This window comes from Truncatella angustata, assembly GCF_020726525.1.
Source record: "Truncatella angustata strain MPI-SDFR-AT-0073 chromosome Unknown BKA67scaffold_2, whole genome shotgun sequence".
Lineage (NCBI taxonomy): Eukaryota > Fungi > Ascomycota > Sordariomycetes > Amphisphaeriales > Sporocadaceae > Truncatella > Truncatella angustata.
The window spans coordinates 1,629,915-1,643,537 of NW_025763382.1; the positions used below are offsets into that span (position 1 = coordinate 1,629,915).

Consider the following 13,623-nt stretch of genomic DNA (forward strand, 5'->3'; position numbering starts at 1 on the left):
ATTTGTTTGTAAATAAATATATGCGCAGTAGTTAAAGTGATATGTAGGTCTTCACCCTTTGCTTTCATGTCGTCCCAAGAGCGCCCAGTTAACCTGCTACCATCTCCTCTTGGAGAAGACCAGCAGTCTTGTACTGCGGATGGTCAGCAGACCCGATGGTCAGCGCAGATCGAGTTACCCATAACATATCACAGTCTGGGCTACCCGGTGAAATGATGAGAAGCCGTGGGTCTTGGTTCTCCTGGATTGCTGCGTCGGCACTGGCGGTGAAACGGCGTAGGTTAGTTCCAAGCCAGAGATCCTAAGAAGAGGGACACCTATTTTGAAACCATTGTTAGACTTTCTGGTGTACTGGGTTTTATACTTGCCGGTGTGGCTCTTTGGCCGACGGTCAAATCAGCAACGGATGGATGGGAATCCGAGCTTTTCCCCGAGTGAACACTCATGAAATATTTTAGGGAGTAATTATTGTCAGCCAGTAGGTATTCCCAACCGTTCTCCCCTTTATACAATCGATTCCACAAGTAGTAAGGCAAGCCTTAGAGCTATTATACAACTTCGCAAGTGTACCCTATCGGCCTGGCTGGATATAATCAACTATGTGGAGACGTACGCCATGCGAGCCGGGTGAAAAGCTTGCTGGACACTTTCTGCGTGCTATCCTAGCACATATACGTACCACAACCTCAGATCTGCCTCCCATCGCACTTTTGACGTTGCATGGAGTCAACATTATTGCAAATTACCTATCACCCCGATGTCGACACGAACCCAACGATGCAGAGGCTGAAGATACACCTGTTCCATTACCAAGCTATACAGGGCCTGTCGACAAAACGTATTCCGCCAAGAGCAATGTTGAACGGGTTGACATGACACCACAGCAATTATTCTCCCGGCGAAACAGGCCCAAGAGGGATAAAACTCCATCGCTTACAATATTTGAATATTAAACTCAAAGTTTTATGGATCCTTACTGCGCTATTTACCACAATTTAGCGGAAAAGCTATGCCCTTGCGAAAAGCGAGTATCTAGAGCAAGAAATGAACAGGGCAGAGACTCGGATGATGGAATTACACCGTGCAAGGTTAGGCACGTGGTTGATAGCCCGGTGCAGAGAGATCTTCGGTGAGCCATATTGCGGGACCTACTTTCTGGAAGGAGTCAGTTTCGCGTTACCTTCGAAGGACGAACCGTCTGTGGGATATCCAGATTTGGATACACCAAGATAGGATTGAGAAGTGAGCATCCTTTTTTTTTCTTCGCAGAAGATCCAGGACAGACCGTATCACATCATAGGCCAATGGGACCCAATGGAGAGAGGAACTTAACGTTCAGTCGGACCCCATAGTTTGGGGATATCATGATCTGGGAGAAGGGTCGTGTGGCTCAAGAGATATATATTAACAATAGCCAAATACCATACTGCCCCTAGTATTATTACCTAGTGAATTCAATACAGAGTAGACGTTGGACCACAAGTGTCAGCAACGGGCTTGTCTCAAGAATCGGATTGGCTAGAAGACGATTTGGAAGAGGAAACAAATATCAATACCGGGCCGGCCTCAGAAAGATGAGTACCCGAGGATGCAATAGGATCACAAGGTTTCGGCAATCTGAATTCGTTAAGAATACTTAATTCAGTTCTGTAGCATATTTTAGCTGGCGGCTACGTCAGGTACGTATAAGCGAATATTATGGATTTCTATTTCCCACAAATCTTTTCGAAATGTTGTTCTGCGAATTCACAATCAGGTACGAAACCCCAGTGTCACTTCAAGTTTAACGTAGGGAGCTAGTGAGTATACTCTTATGCGAGCATGTCTCCTGAGTGTTCATCAGGGATCGGTACTGTCTAGATCACCGTTCTAAGACTACTGTATAAGTAAATAGCTTATGTATTTTAATGAGACCATAACTGTTCCACCTTCATCTTATGTGCTCATAACCCGGACCTCTATCATCAATCTACAAAGCTCGAACATGAAAAACGTCGCCATCCCCACAAGTCCTGGAGTCCTATCTATACCCTTCCTTTTGCTGTTCATCCACCCTAGTTATGCACACCCCTTTTCGTTGCAGCCGCAACACGATGACAAGTACACTAACATATGAAAACGCGACAACAGTACCGTTGTTCTGGTCATCATTCTTGTCATGGTCATCATAGTAGGTGTGGCTCCAATTTGTCATTTCGGATGAGCTTTTCTTTTTTTCTTTTTTCCTTTCTTTTTTTCTTATTTTTTTATTTTTTTATAAAATTTTTTTTAATTGAAATTTATCTTTTTCAGTTATCGTATCCTGTTCGGCTTCGTCAGAACCATAAACTTATTCGCCTTGTTGAATTGCTGACCGAAACGAAAATAGATTTTCATAGTCTTTGGCATGCTGCTGTATGTGGGTTTATGGGCTCTTCTATGATGCGGACAAAAGCGTCAACACAAGGGATCTAAACCTGTCTACTGACTTAGGGAACACAGGGAGGGGGCTGAAGGGATTTACATTGCTGCTAGAAATTGTTTGGACATGCAGGCAGATCTGAGCCAGTATTGCAATCAACGCTAAAAGTATGGTTGGTTTGTAGAATGAACAGGTCTTACTACAACCATGAGCACACAAATGTGCTCATCTTGAGAGATAATTTACGATAGTTTTGATAGACTGCCTAGACGCATGTATTGATTCGTGTGTCCCCATCTATCTCTTCTTCAGAGTATCTTGATATAATACACCTGACATGCATACGTAATTTTTGTTACATGCAAGCATCCATACAAACCCCAACTCCGAGCATGAAACCAAGCATATAGATTACTTCCAGAATTTCTGGAGGGAGACCTCTTTGTCGTCGTGCTTGTTCAAAATCTTGGCTGTCGCCAGCTCGAAGTCCTCTTGCGTCACGTGAACTCTGCGTTCTCTCAACGCGTACATACCAGCCTCTGTACACACACCCTTGAGCTCAGCACCAGAACAACCGTTCATCTTCTCAGCGATCTTGGTCAAGTTGATGCCGCGGGTCAGGTTCATCTTGCGGCTGTGAATGCGCAGGATATCGGCACGGGCTTCGACAGACGGCGGGGGAAACTCGATCTTTCGGTCGATACGACCGGGTCGCAGCAGGGCGGGATCCAGGATATCGAGACGGTTGGTTGCCATGATGACCTTGATGTTCTTGGTAGGTTCGAAGCCGTCAAGCTGGTTGAGCAACTCCAACATGGTACGCTGCACTTCAGAATCGCCTCCGGATGAGCCCTCGACACGTGAAGAACCAATGGAATCGATTTCGTCCATGAAGATGATGGAGGGGGCGTGCTCTCGAGCCATGACGAACAGCTCACGGACCATGCGTGAACCCTCACCAATGTACTTTTGCACCAGCTCGGAACCAGATACCCTGATGAATTTGCAGTCGGTGTGGTGAGCGACAGCTCTAGCCAGGAGGGTCTTTCCAGTACCGGGGGGGCCGTAAAGCAAGACACCCTTTGGTTGTGCGATACCCAGAGACTCGAATAGTTCGGGGTGCTTCAGACCCAACTCAATGACCTCCTTGATCTCCTTGATCTGTTGATCTAGACCACCGATCATGTCATATGTACTGTCGGGAACCTTTTCGACCATCATGAGGGAGACGAGGGGGTCCACAGATGATGGCAGGAGCTTCTCGAGCTTGTAGGAGTCGGATAGCAAGGTGACGCGCTTGCCTGCTGTGAGTTTTGCAATGTCGACCGAGTCGGCGACGTCGACGACTAGAAGTGACAGGACTTAGCATGAAGAGCCCGGGGCTGTCGATAGAACCGAAGACTTGTAGGAACTCACCATATTTGCCCTCGGGATGCACCTTGACTAGCACCTTCTTCGTACTCATAACCTTGACGACCTCACCGACGTATGACCCAGGCTGTTGCAACAGACCAAGCTCCTCCCTCAGTAACCTGACTCTGGAGTTGTAGTCATTTCTTTGAGCTTCAAGGCGGCGGAGGACAGCTTGGCCCTTGAGGATCTCGAGCTTCATCGCCTCAATCTTGTTTGCATAGTAGCTGTCGAGCGCCATGATTGCTTGCCACTCCGGTGGTTCGGAGGTTCTGTGCCACTTGACGAATATTCGATTTCGCAATCCAGACGTGTCGTTGCTCGCTATGTTGCTGGTTGCGTTTGGGATAGGAGCTGAGATCGTGATATTCGTGACGCCGGATGGTGATGGTGACGGTGGGTGTTGACGATGGCGATTGGAGAATGATGTGGTAGCTCCGGGCCCCAGGTCCAGTCTAGGCTGAGGCTGATGACAAGGCCCTCGGAGCTGGGGAGCACTGAGCGCTGAGCACTAAGAAGGCTACCAGACTGGACCAACACTTGAACTGAGCAGGCAGTTGAGCAACGCGGCACACTAGAACGGAGCACGGCGATACCAAAACCCCGACCCCCCTCCCCCCTTCGCACTTTGCACGTCAGTTATTACATGCACAGCCTCGCAAGCGTGGTTACAGTTTAGATAAATCAAGTCTGGAAAGAATGAACTGATCCCAATCCACAAGACCCCCTCCAACCCCCACCCCCTTGTCAAGATCCTTGCCGTTAGGCGACTGGTTTCAAAGATCTACCTAACCTAGTCAACGCAGCCCAATCCTGCTCGATCGCCTACCGAGTACAAGTACACACATGCGCATACTCAACGTTGCGGCAGGTATCCCGTATCGGCTTGGTTGTCTTTGTCATCCTTTAAAAGTGGTCAAGAATTGGATCGTTTGTAGAGAATATGGACACGATGGATTTATATCGCTATGACATCATGACGTTCCGATCAATCAGACAGTTTCCTGCTAGACTACAGCTCTTATACAGCTCTTAGCTCTTAGCTCTCTGATCATATGTGTGTACGGATCCGTAGATGAAAATTGATTGGGTCAGATCATGGTCATCCTGGAGAGACGCAGTCGCCCGCTGACCATCATCACTCCGGGTCATGCCGTGGGTCCGGGTTACTTCGGTACCACTACGTACAGGAGTAGTTACAGCGCTGCCAGGAAGGCATACGCCTTGCCTCTCCCGGGAAAGAGCAGTGCTCCTCGAGCCTTTTACTAATACATAAGTTACATGTGCTCTACGGATCCGTAAATGGGATGGAACTAGAGCGCTGTAGACCCCCATATTTCCAGCAGCCTTCGGAGGATACAGCAAGGATACACGGCATAATAAAGCGTCGCTGGATGATGAACTGGAGGGTACCACTGGACGATCCGTGATGGCCTTGGATGCCGCTCCTGCGGTGTAAATAATCACGAGCTTGCACGAGGAGCAATCTGCGCGAATCGACAGTCTCAAGCAACGGGTCCCGGCCATCGAGCTTGCACGTCGCGCTCGCCGGCAGCTTGGAGATTGAATCTGGGTTTGGGCATTTTGACGGGTAGCGCTTTTACTTTTTTATGGTTTGCCTCAAGTTCGCGGTCTGCCACTTCTTGTTCCCGCCGTCTACATACTCATCTTTGCGCAAAACCTTTTGGAATCCGTCTTGAGCCACGTTGTTGATCTCCAACCCATCTCTTCCTTGTCCCCCGTCCCATCACATGTTTCCTCCCGAGGGCGTGTAACTGTATCTTTCGAGACTCCGCAACAGGACCTGCGTCCAGTACTGGCACAGCATTCCCGAATCCTTACCAAGTCTGACTGACGTCTCAACTTGTGTCTTTTACGCTGCATCAGCTTGTATTGCTGTAGCGTGAGACAGCATTCCTCTCATACTCTGGCGCACCGGTTCCCGCGACTTGTCTCGAGACAAGGACCCAGCTGTCGTAGCACATGCATCGTCACTCTCGTGTGCCATAACGCGCCATAACGCGCGCTCACTCAAGCAATCATGGATCCCCCATCCCAAGATTCGACCGACTCTCGCGACTATAGTTCGCATTCACCGACAGATACACGGGCAACATCTAGCCGTATTGAGAGAGATGATAATCAGTTGTCCGAAAGCTACCAGTCGCAAGCTACTGTGAGGAGGAGGCCTGACGTTTCTTATGGTTCGTTAGCTTTAACAGATTCTAATTTCCCACCGTTCCGGTTCCTCTGTGCAGGCGTATCAAACCTCAACCCGCAACCCGCGTGACATAAGAGCCTCATCTCACTTGACGACGAAAGCAACTGACAACCAATATGCTACAGGTACTTTAAACACTCCCCCAACAGCCGGGGACTCTTCATCGCAGGGTACTAGCGCCCATGAACGTGCCTTGGGAAGGTCAAGCGTGGCTTCTCTCCGATCCCCGATGCTAGGTCCGGAACGTGGAAAAGCACGCCCCAAGAAACCGCCCATGCCCCGCCGAGCTTCCTCAAATGTGAACGCACCTCATCGCGGTGAGGTCTTCTCGACGGATGATGCCGTAGACGAAGTGGAAGAACAGGCGACGGAGCGAACCCAGAGTTTCTCGACACCTCGGCCGCAATCCCAGAAGGATTCGAGACCGAGCTCCACACTCCGGCGGCGAACTGCTGCTGCTGCTCCGACCCTATCTCGCGTACAATCTAGTGGAAGTGTAGATGGTGAAGAGCCTGGTATCGAGGATCGCCTCCAGGAGATCGACGAGGAACGCAACGAGGATGCCGCCGAGGAGGGAGAAGGTGCAGGCGGGGGCGGCGAGGATGCCCCAGACATCGACGAGGAGGAGGACGACGACGGGAACGTCAGTGACGCGGAAAGCTTCACCCTCAAGGACCGACAGCAAGCGATCAACGAAACTCATCCGTTCGGTATCAGACTGTGGAAGCCCGCCCTCTACAAGAAAGACCGTTCAGTCCAGAAGACGGCAGAGGGAGATATCCACTCCTCTCCCGGGGGCCACGTTAGTAACTGGCTGCTTTTCTTCAACATACTTTGGACTCTGATGTTCGGCTGGTGGATGTCGTTCTTTGCTGCCGTCGGAGCAGGTGCCTGCTTCATCTTTGCGGCCGCACCTAGTGGGAGAGAGTATGGCCGTGTACTTTGGGGTTTGTCTCGCTATCTGTTCTACCCCTTCGGCAAATATGTGGGCCTGGAGCACGATGAAGCCTACTTGGATGAAGACCAAGGAGAGGGACGCAGCATCAGCGAGTACGAGCAGTGGCAGAGTGGCGACCTCGAGTATGGACGACTCTTTTTCGGTCCGGAAGAGCCTGATCAGCATCGTTCTATTGTTGGAAGATCCAGGCGAAGTATTGATTCCGACCCAGATGAGACGGATAGCTTGCTAGGTCGCGCTGCACGCCATGTCCATCTCGACGAGCAGGGGAGACGGCTTAAGAGGCGCCTATTTGGCAGAGGCCAATGGAATATCGGCAGAGTCATCTTCTTTGTCTTCTTCTACGGCTTGCTCACTCCATCGTTGATTATTGTCTCGGCTACTTGTTGGTTCTTGGTCTTCTGGATTCCCATGGGCAAGGTCACGATGCTATTATTCGACCATCTGAGAAGACATCCACTCGCCTTATCTTTCGAGTCAGACATCGCACTGGCTCGCACATCGGACGTGCCTCATTCCAACAGTATCCTACTTTGCACCTACAGGGCAGTGGGCTCCAAATACTGGAAGTATACTATCGATGGTACCAACATCTTCCTGATCAACCTGATGGCAGTGGTCCTTTTCGTCATTTTCGACTGGCTGGTCCTTGATGGTGTTCTGCACATGAAGAATTTCCTGACGCACCCAGGATTCCTCTTCGTCGCTGGTCTCCTATCCATCATCCCTCTTGCCTATTTTATAGGCCAAGCTGTTGCCTCCATCTCGGCGCAATCTTCGATGGGTCTCGGCGCGGCTATCAATGCATTCTTCTCCACTGTCGTAGAGGTCTTCCTCTACTGCGTTGCTCTGAAGGATGGAAAAGGAGCACTTGTCGAGGGCAGCATTATTGGCAGCATCTTCGCAGGTATCCTGCTCTTGCCTGGCCTTTCCATGTGCTTTGGTGCTATCAAACGCAAAACTCAACGTTTCAACGCAAGATCAGCTGGTGTAACATCGACCATGCTTCTTTTCGCCGTTGTCGCCGCCTTTGGGCCAACTCTGTTCTACCAGATCTACGGAACTCATGAACTCAACTGTCTGAGCTGCATTGATTACCCAGACGGCGCATCTAGAAACTCTGAGCGCGACTGTCGACGATGCTACTTTTCCCAGACACCTAATGTGGAAGATCGGTTCTACTTGCAGGCCGTTCGTCCATTCTGCTACGCTGCAGCGATTTTTCTGTTCCTGTCTTACGTGACCGGCTTATGGTTCACTCTTCGAACTCACGCGGCTGTAATTTGGAATACTGAGATAGACGAAAAGAAACACGAGGAAGTCCAGCACCTGGCTCGGTTAGCCGAACAACACCAGATGGCCGCCGATACTAGTGGAGCTGATATTAGGGACAGCCATCTCTACAAGCGCATTCTGGGTCAGTCCTTGAAGCAAGTGGGTCTTGGTATTGGCGGCACACACCATTCACGTCAGCCGTCTGCTCGTAATGGCGCTATACCTACAGCCCACATGGTCCCCCCTAGAGTGGGCGAGAACGATGCGAATACTGAGGAGATCCGCTCTCATGTTCATATGCGTGGGTTTACTGAGCAGGAAAATAACGACCTCATCCGTGGCGTTACTGAGCTAGCTGCAACGGCAGCTGCAATCGCGGCTCGAGATGCCAGGAGCTCTACGCGCCGGATCTCAGCGAATCCAAGTCATGCCGGGTCACGTCCAACCCCTCTTCGAACCTCTACATTCCCGGATGCAGAGGAGAGGGGGGAAGCTGCTCATGCTCAGGGAGGGCATGACGCACCAAACTGGAGCCGAATGAAGAGCGCCATTATCTTATGCGCCGCCACCGTCTTGTATGCTATCGTTGCAGAGATTTTGGTCGACACAGTTGATGTCGTTTTACAAAACTTTGCCATCGATGAGAAGCTCTTGGGTATTACACTGTTTGCCCTTGTTCCAAACACGACCGAGTTTCTGGTAAGTACTTGATTCGCTCCTGCCACGGCTATCACTAACCATGAACAGAACGCCATCTCTTTTGCTATGAACGGGAATATTGCCTTGTCCATGGAGATCGGCTCGGCGTATGCACTACAAGTCTGCCTGCTTCAGATCCCAGCTCTTGTCTTGTTCTCGGCATTTTGGCCTCCGCCAGGAGGTGAAGGCATCGACTTGAACAAATTCACCTTCAGCCTCTTGTTCCCGCAGTGGGACATGGTGATGGTTATCCTTTGCGTGTTCTTGCTCAGTTATGTCTACGGCGAGGGTAAGAGCAACTACTTCAAGGGCAGCATTCTTATTATGACATATCTTGTCGTCATCATCGGATTCTACTTCTCTGGTGTCACAAACGATGTTCAGATGGGCATGAATCGATTTGATACTTTCAACGCCGCCGAAGGTGCATGGTCAAGTTACAAAACCATCGGACGAAGCACCAAAGGGCCGGCGTTCTAATTAGGTTGGTTTTGTTATGTCTATACGCTTGACGAGTCGTGGCATGAGTAGTCATGATACAGGTACGGATTTCTATTTGCGTATAACAAGCATTGTTTTGTTCCTTAATACCTTTGCATGGAGACAGTTGAGGGAATCTCGAGATTACCCCTATGCAGCATCGTTTGGTTAGGCATTTGTTATCTTTAGAGCATGCATTGATTAATATATATACCTCTCTTGCGCTAAACTTACATTATTCACGGATGGTTTCATTGTGTCAAGGAGATTGCCACATTCAACAATATGCTACACCCCTCAATCACAATCTTCTTAGGCGTTATGTTACTGCAGTCTTACAATCATATCCATGGTTGGTCCCGCTAGCTCTGACGGTCCAATGAAGGTTCAGGCTTATTGCCACTCTTCTTGTGCCTTCGACGCAGGCTGTCAGATAAGTGACTATCTCTCGAACCTGCTACCGACAGCTTTTTTGAGCAATGATATTAATGAAGTTAGTATGTAATATCTGAGTTGTATTGGCCAAATACCACCAGCTTGATACTGTTAATGAAAATGGAGCCTTTGTGCAGCCTTGTGCTAAGGTTTAACACTACGTACTCAGTTAATGGGCACAAAAGTTCACGATGGCTTGGCTGCCTAATATAATACATGAAATTCAAAACGTCCAGTAATTCTTGATGTTATTATGAGAGGAAGTCAGTGGCTTGATAGGTATGCAAGGGATTATGTGGGCTGTAGACGTTTGCATCAGGTGGTTGTGCAAACTTTGGTATGCATAGCTTGGCCGCAGAAGGCAGTTACACAGTATGATCTGTATGCATGATTTGAAGGCATAAGATGGTCGAGACTTAGTACGGGGGCGGCCCATGACTTTTGACGGCTGCCTCCGTAGATAGAATGGAAAATATAAGGATGAATCAGTTAATGTGCTGTCTAGGTCTCCATGAAGCTTTTCTATGATTAATGGAAATTGACTGAGAAAGAATGTTCCTTTTTTTAACATTTTTCTGACCAACAGCCCCACACTAGACCCTTTTTTTCCTTGCTGAGGCAGAAAGTGATCAACTCAACTGCAGAACGTTCACCTGCAGAAAATGCGATCTGTACAGTGCAACCAGTGAACATAGACTGTGTTTAGCCATATTGAGAGGGACAAGAGAGCGTGCACAGACTCTTCCTCGAAAAATCAAATCTTGGCTTATCATCACCAACCTCCCCAATACTGTGAGATTTGGGGCAGTTACACATAGACATGATGGCATTTTGACGGGAAAACGTTATCACCTAACCTAGGAAGCACTCGTTTGGACTCGTTTGGAAAAGCATGGGTTCATCCTAGGGTGTGGCTCTTTTGAGTCTCAAGAGTCCTCTTGGCCGAGCATATGGTATCCTAATTGAGAGTGTGCGAGTCTGCGAGCAGATTAAGAAGTTGAGTCATACTTGAAACAGATTAGCGTCATGATGCAGCCATCCACAGTATTTCTCAACCCAGAGTGGAAAGGCCGCGTATTTGACCGAAAATTCTAATCAGTAGCCCCACTCCTGCCATTCAGAATACCTATAAATACCTGCCCTCCCTCCCTTCAATTCCTCTTCTTCTTCTTTTCTTAATTAAGCGATAATACTTCATAGAATCATTTCTATAGTAATCGTCCTTTGCTCTTGATTTCTCAATCAAGCTGCAGAACCTACGCCAGTTGATGAACGATATCCCCGCTACCCTAGAGTGAATATCTATCTTATGGTAGCTTCTTGCTACCGTTTACTCTCGCCCTGCCTGCAAAGGTGGCGGTCCGCAAGGACTGTACAGAGAGTGTTGATGATCTCGACCCCGATCAGCTTTTGTTGTCCTTGTGGCACGGAGCCGGGGTGGGTAGTGGTGGAAGTCTGATGGTCGTACTTTTTCTCTCTTTTTCGTCATTGCCAAAGCTTGACTTTGGCCTTGAGGAAGAAGTCGCGTTGAACGATCGAGTGTTTGTTTTCGTGCGTAAGCTATCCACATTGCTCCTAGAAAGGCACGCCTGAGACCTAACCCAGCGTGAATCTTGGCTGCAAAGTTGGGGATTCCTGGAAGGTGACCTTGATCCGACCCTCACGCGGAATGTTACTATCTCGTTTTTTGTGCTATGAGCACGGACCCTTTGAAAGACATGCTTCAATCCAAAACTAGACAATCAAAGCGTGTTCCCATTACAACCCTATCAAGTATCGTCAAGCTATCTTGCAATATCATCGTCTCCGAATGTTTGTTACTCTGTTACTACGATTCCGTGCGCATATAGAGTTTTTAGTGCAGCTACATCTTGCGTGTCATCTTAGCTTCAGGATAACATCACGATAGAGATCTCAAGTGACTTCCATCGTATCTTGACATGATTTGTTAGTGTAGTCTCTTATAAGTCGTGATTGCGACTGCGTACCCTTTACACTTTGGCCCCCAGCGACAGTGATGCATGCACCATCCAACCCCAACATTTGCAGCGTGACTTGAAATCCGCCGACATGTAACAACGTCATATCCTCGCCTTTTGCTTGCGAGCCAGGCTACAATAACGAATGTGGCTTGACTCAAAAATATGCCTTTTTGTCCTCGTTGCAAGTCATTACAAGCGATATTCGCAATCGACTACTGGATTAGAACGTGTCTCTCGGGCCATCCTGAGTGTCAGAAGAAAGGGATGGCCGATTTTGTTCCCACCAGGATTGTTGCTGTTGGCGAAAGTGGCGACGACCACGTACGGCTTGTTGACAATGCCAGACACAGTAACCTCACCGACAAGCGCGACATTGCTTTGAGTCACTGCTGGGGCTTGGATATGCCATCTTCAGCCCAGACTTTCGACAGCAACCTGGCCGAGCACAAGCAATCGATAGCCCTAGCAGCCCTGACGACTACATTCGTCGATGTAATCGAGATTAGCCGAAGGCTTGGGATTCCATACATATGGGTCGACTTCCTCTGCATCATCCAGGGCAACGCGGCCGATTGGGGAAGAGAAGCGGCTCAAATGTCTGCTGTCTATACGTGTGCGCACATTACTTTGGCTGCGTCTGGTTCTTCGAGTGGCAGTCATGGCTGCCACATCTTAGGCGACGAGGTGCTGTACGTTGATGTGCCTTTTAACGGCGGCGAATTCGAGCTTGGCTCTAAGACGCAGAGGCAGTACAGGGTTTGTGCTTAGCTCGATTTTAGTAACGACCACATGGATCGCGATCCCTTACACACAAGAGGTTGGTGTCTTCAAGAATGAGAGCTCTCTCCCCGCATCGCTCGTCTTCCCCTGGCACGACTCGAGGGCTTTCCAGGGACACTCACAGGTCTTCGACCTCGAAGATTCCAGTCGGGACATTGCGAAGACCTGTTTGGCAAAGTGCAGAGCGGAGCTCTCACGGTCAGAGGTCAGTTGAGGAAACTTACGGCCAAGAACATTATGCCCGAGTGGACGAATGAAAGCCCAAACTTCTATGATGAATTCGCAGACGTGAATGAGAAAGAAAGTAAGGTTAAGGCCGTCGCCTTCGATGTGACAGATGAAGCGCAAGATGCCATATTCGGTCTTGCGTGTGCCAGAATAGGTCAATATCCACAAGTTTTTGGATTAGCGCTTATTCCAGTTCACGGTGATCTGGAAGGACGCCCGTTCAAGGGGATTGGGCGAATTAGGACATCCGAACGAGCCTGGAGAGAAGACGCCCCTACATCAGAGGTCACCATTCTATGAGTGAGAGATGTCACTGTGTATTCTATGAACTGAGACACCTTAGTACTATAGACAAGGACAGACTGTGGGAAAGATTCTTTTGGCTATCGGTTCATGTGCAGACCAACCGCTTCCTCTTGCAGTTACTATCTAGTATTTTGTAGGCTGGTCTCCCAACTCTGCTCCAGTTTACAGCCTAGATTGCTAACAATGATACACACATAGGAATAAGCAGGCGGTCACGGTAATATCTGTCCATACTGGTGGGATAACATGGGCAGTTTTAGAGGAAACATAGCAATATTGACCAAGGAAGATACCAATGCGTGACGTAATATGAGAGGCTTGAGCTTGTTGACCTCTGCATGTACCTCGGTAAAATCTATCACGAGAAGGATACTTTCCATCACGGTCCCGTTCACCAAGCTTGGTCTGAGCAACAGCCAAGATCAGAGAAGAAATACACCCACATGGG

At 49.0% G+C, this 13,623-nt stretch overlaps 4 protein-coding genes across 4 annotated transcripts; 3 read left to right on the forward strand and 1 right to left on the reverse strand.

Moving 5' to 3' along the window:
- Window positions 1-2,639: 2,639 nt before the first annotated feature.
- BKA67DRAFT_552709 (26S protease regulatory subunit 8) lies at window positions 2,640-4,438 on the reverse strand. Its single transcript, XM_046101865.1, has 2 exons — window positions 3,818-4,438; window positions 2,640-3,747 (listed from the first exon to the last, which is right to left on the reverse strand). Exons 1-2 carry the CDS (start codon window positions 4,050-4,052, stop codon window positions 2,813-2,815), a joined length of 1,170 nt encoding a protein of 389 aa, XP_045960919.1. The 5' UTR covers window positions 4,053-4,438; the 3' UTR covers window positions 2,640-2,812.
- A 1,868-nt stretch (window positions 4,439-6,306) lies between these two features.
- On the forward strand, window positions 6,307-9,444 carry BKA67DRAFT_513067 (Sodium/calcium exchanger protein-domain-containing protein; the record flags this gene model as incomplete). The annotated part of the gene is made up of 2 exons (XM_046097531.1): window positions 6,307-8,964; window positions 9,013-9,444. 2 exons carry the CDS (start codon window positions 6,307-6,309, stop codon window positions 9,442-9,444), a joined length of 3,090 nt encoding a protein of 1,029 aa, XP_045960920.1.
- A 2,432-nt stretch (window positions 9,445-11,876) lies between these two features.
- BKA67DRAFT_164093 (heterokaryon incompatibility protein-domain-containing protein) lies at window positions 11,877-12,754 on the forward strand. The gene has a single exon (XM_046095181.1). The coding sequence runs from the start codon at window positions 12,024-12,026 to the stop codon at window positions 12,627-12,629; it is 606 nt and encodes a 201-aa protein (XP_045960921.1). The 5' UTR covers window positions 11,877-12,023; the 3' UTR covers window positions 12,630-12,754.
- Window positions 12,755-13,327, forward strand: BKA67DRAFT_164094 (uncharacterized protein). Its single transcript, XM_046095182.1, has one exon. It carries the CDS (start codon window positions 12,879-12,881, stop codon window positions 13,167-13,169), a length of 291 nt encoding a protein of 96 aa, XP_045960922.1. The 5' UTR covers window positions 12,755-12,878; the 3' UTR covers window positions 13,170-13,327.
- The last annotated feature ends 296 nt before the right edge of the window (window positions 13,328-13,623 follow it).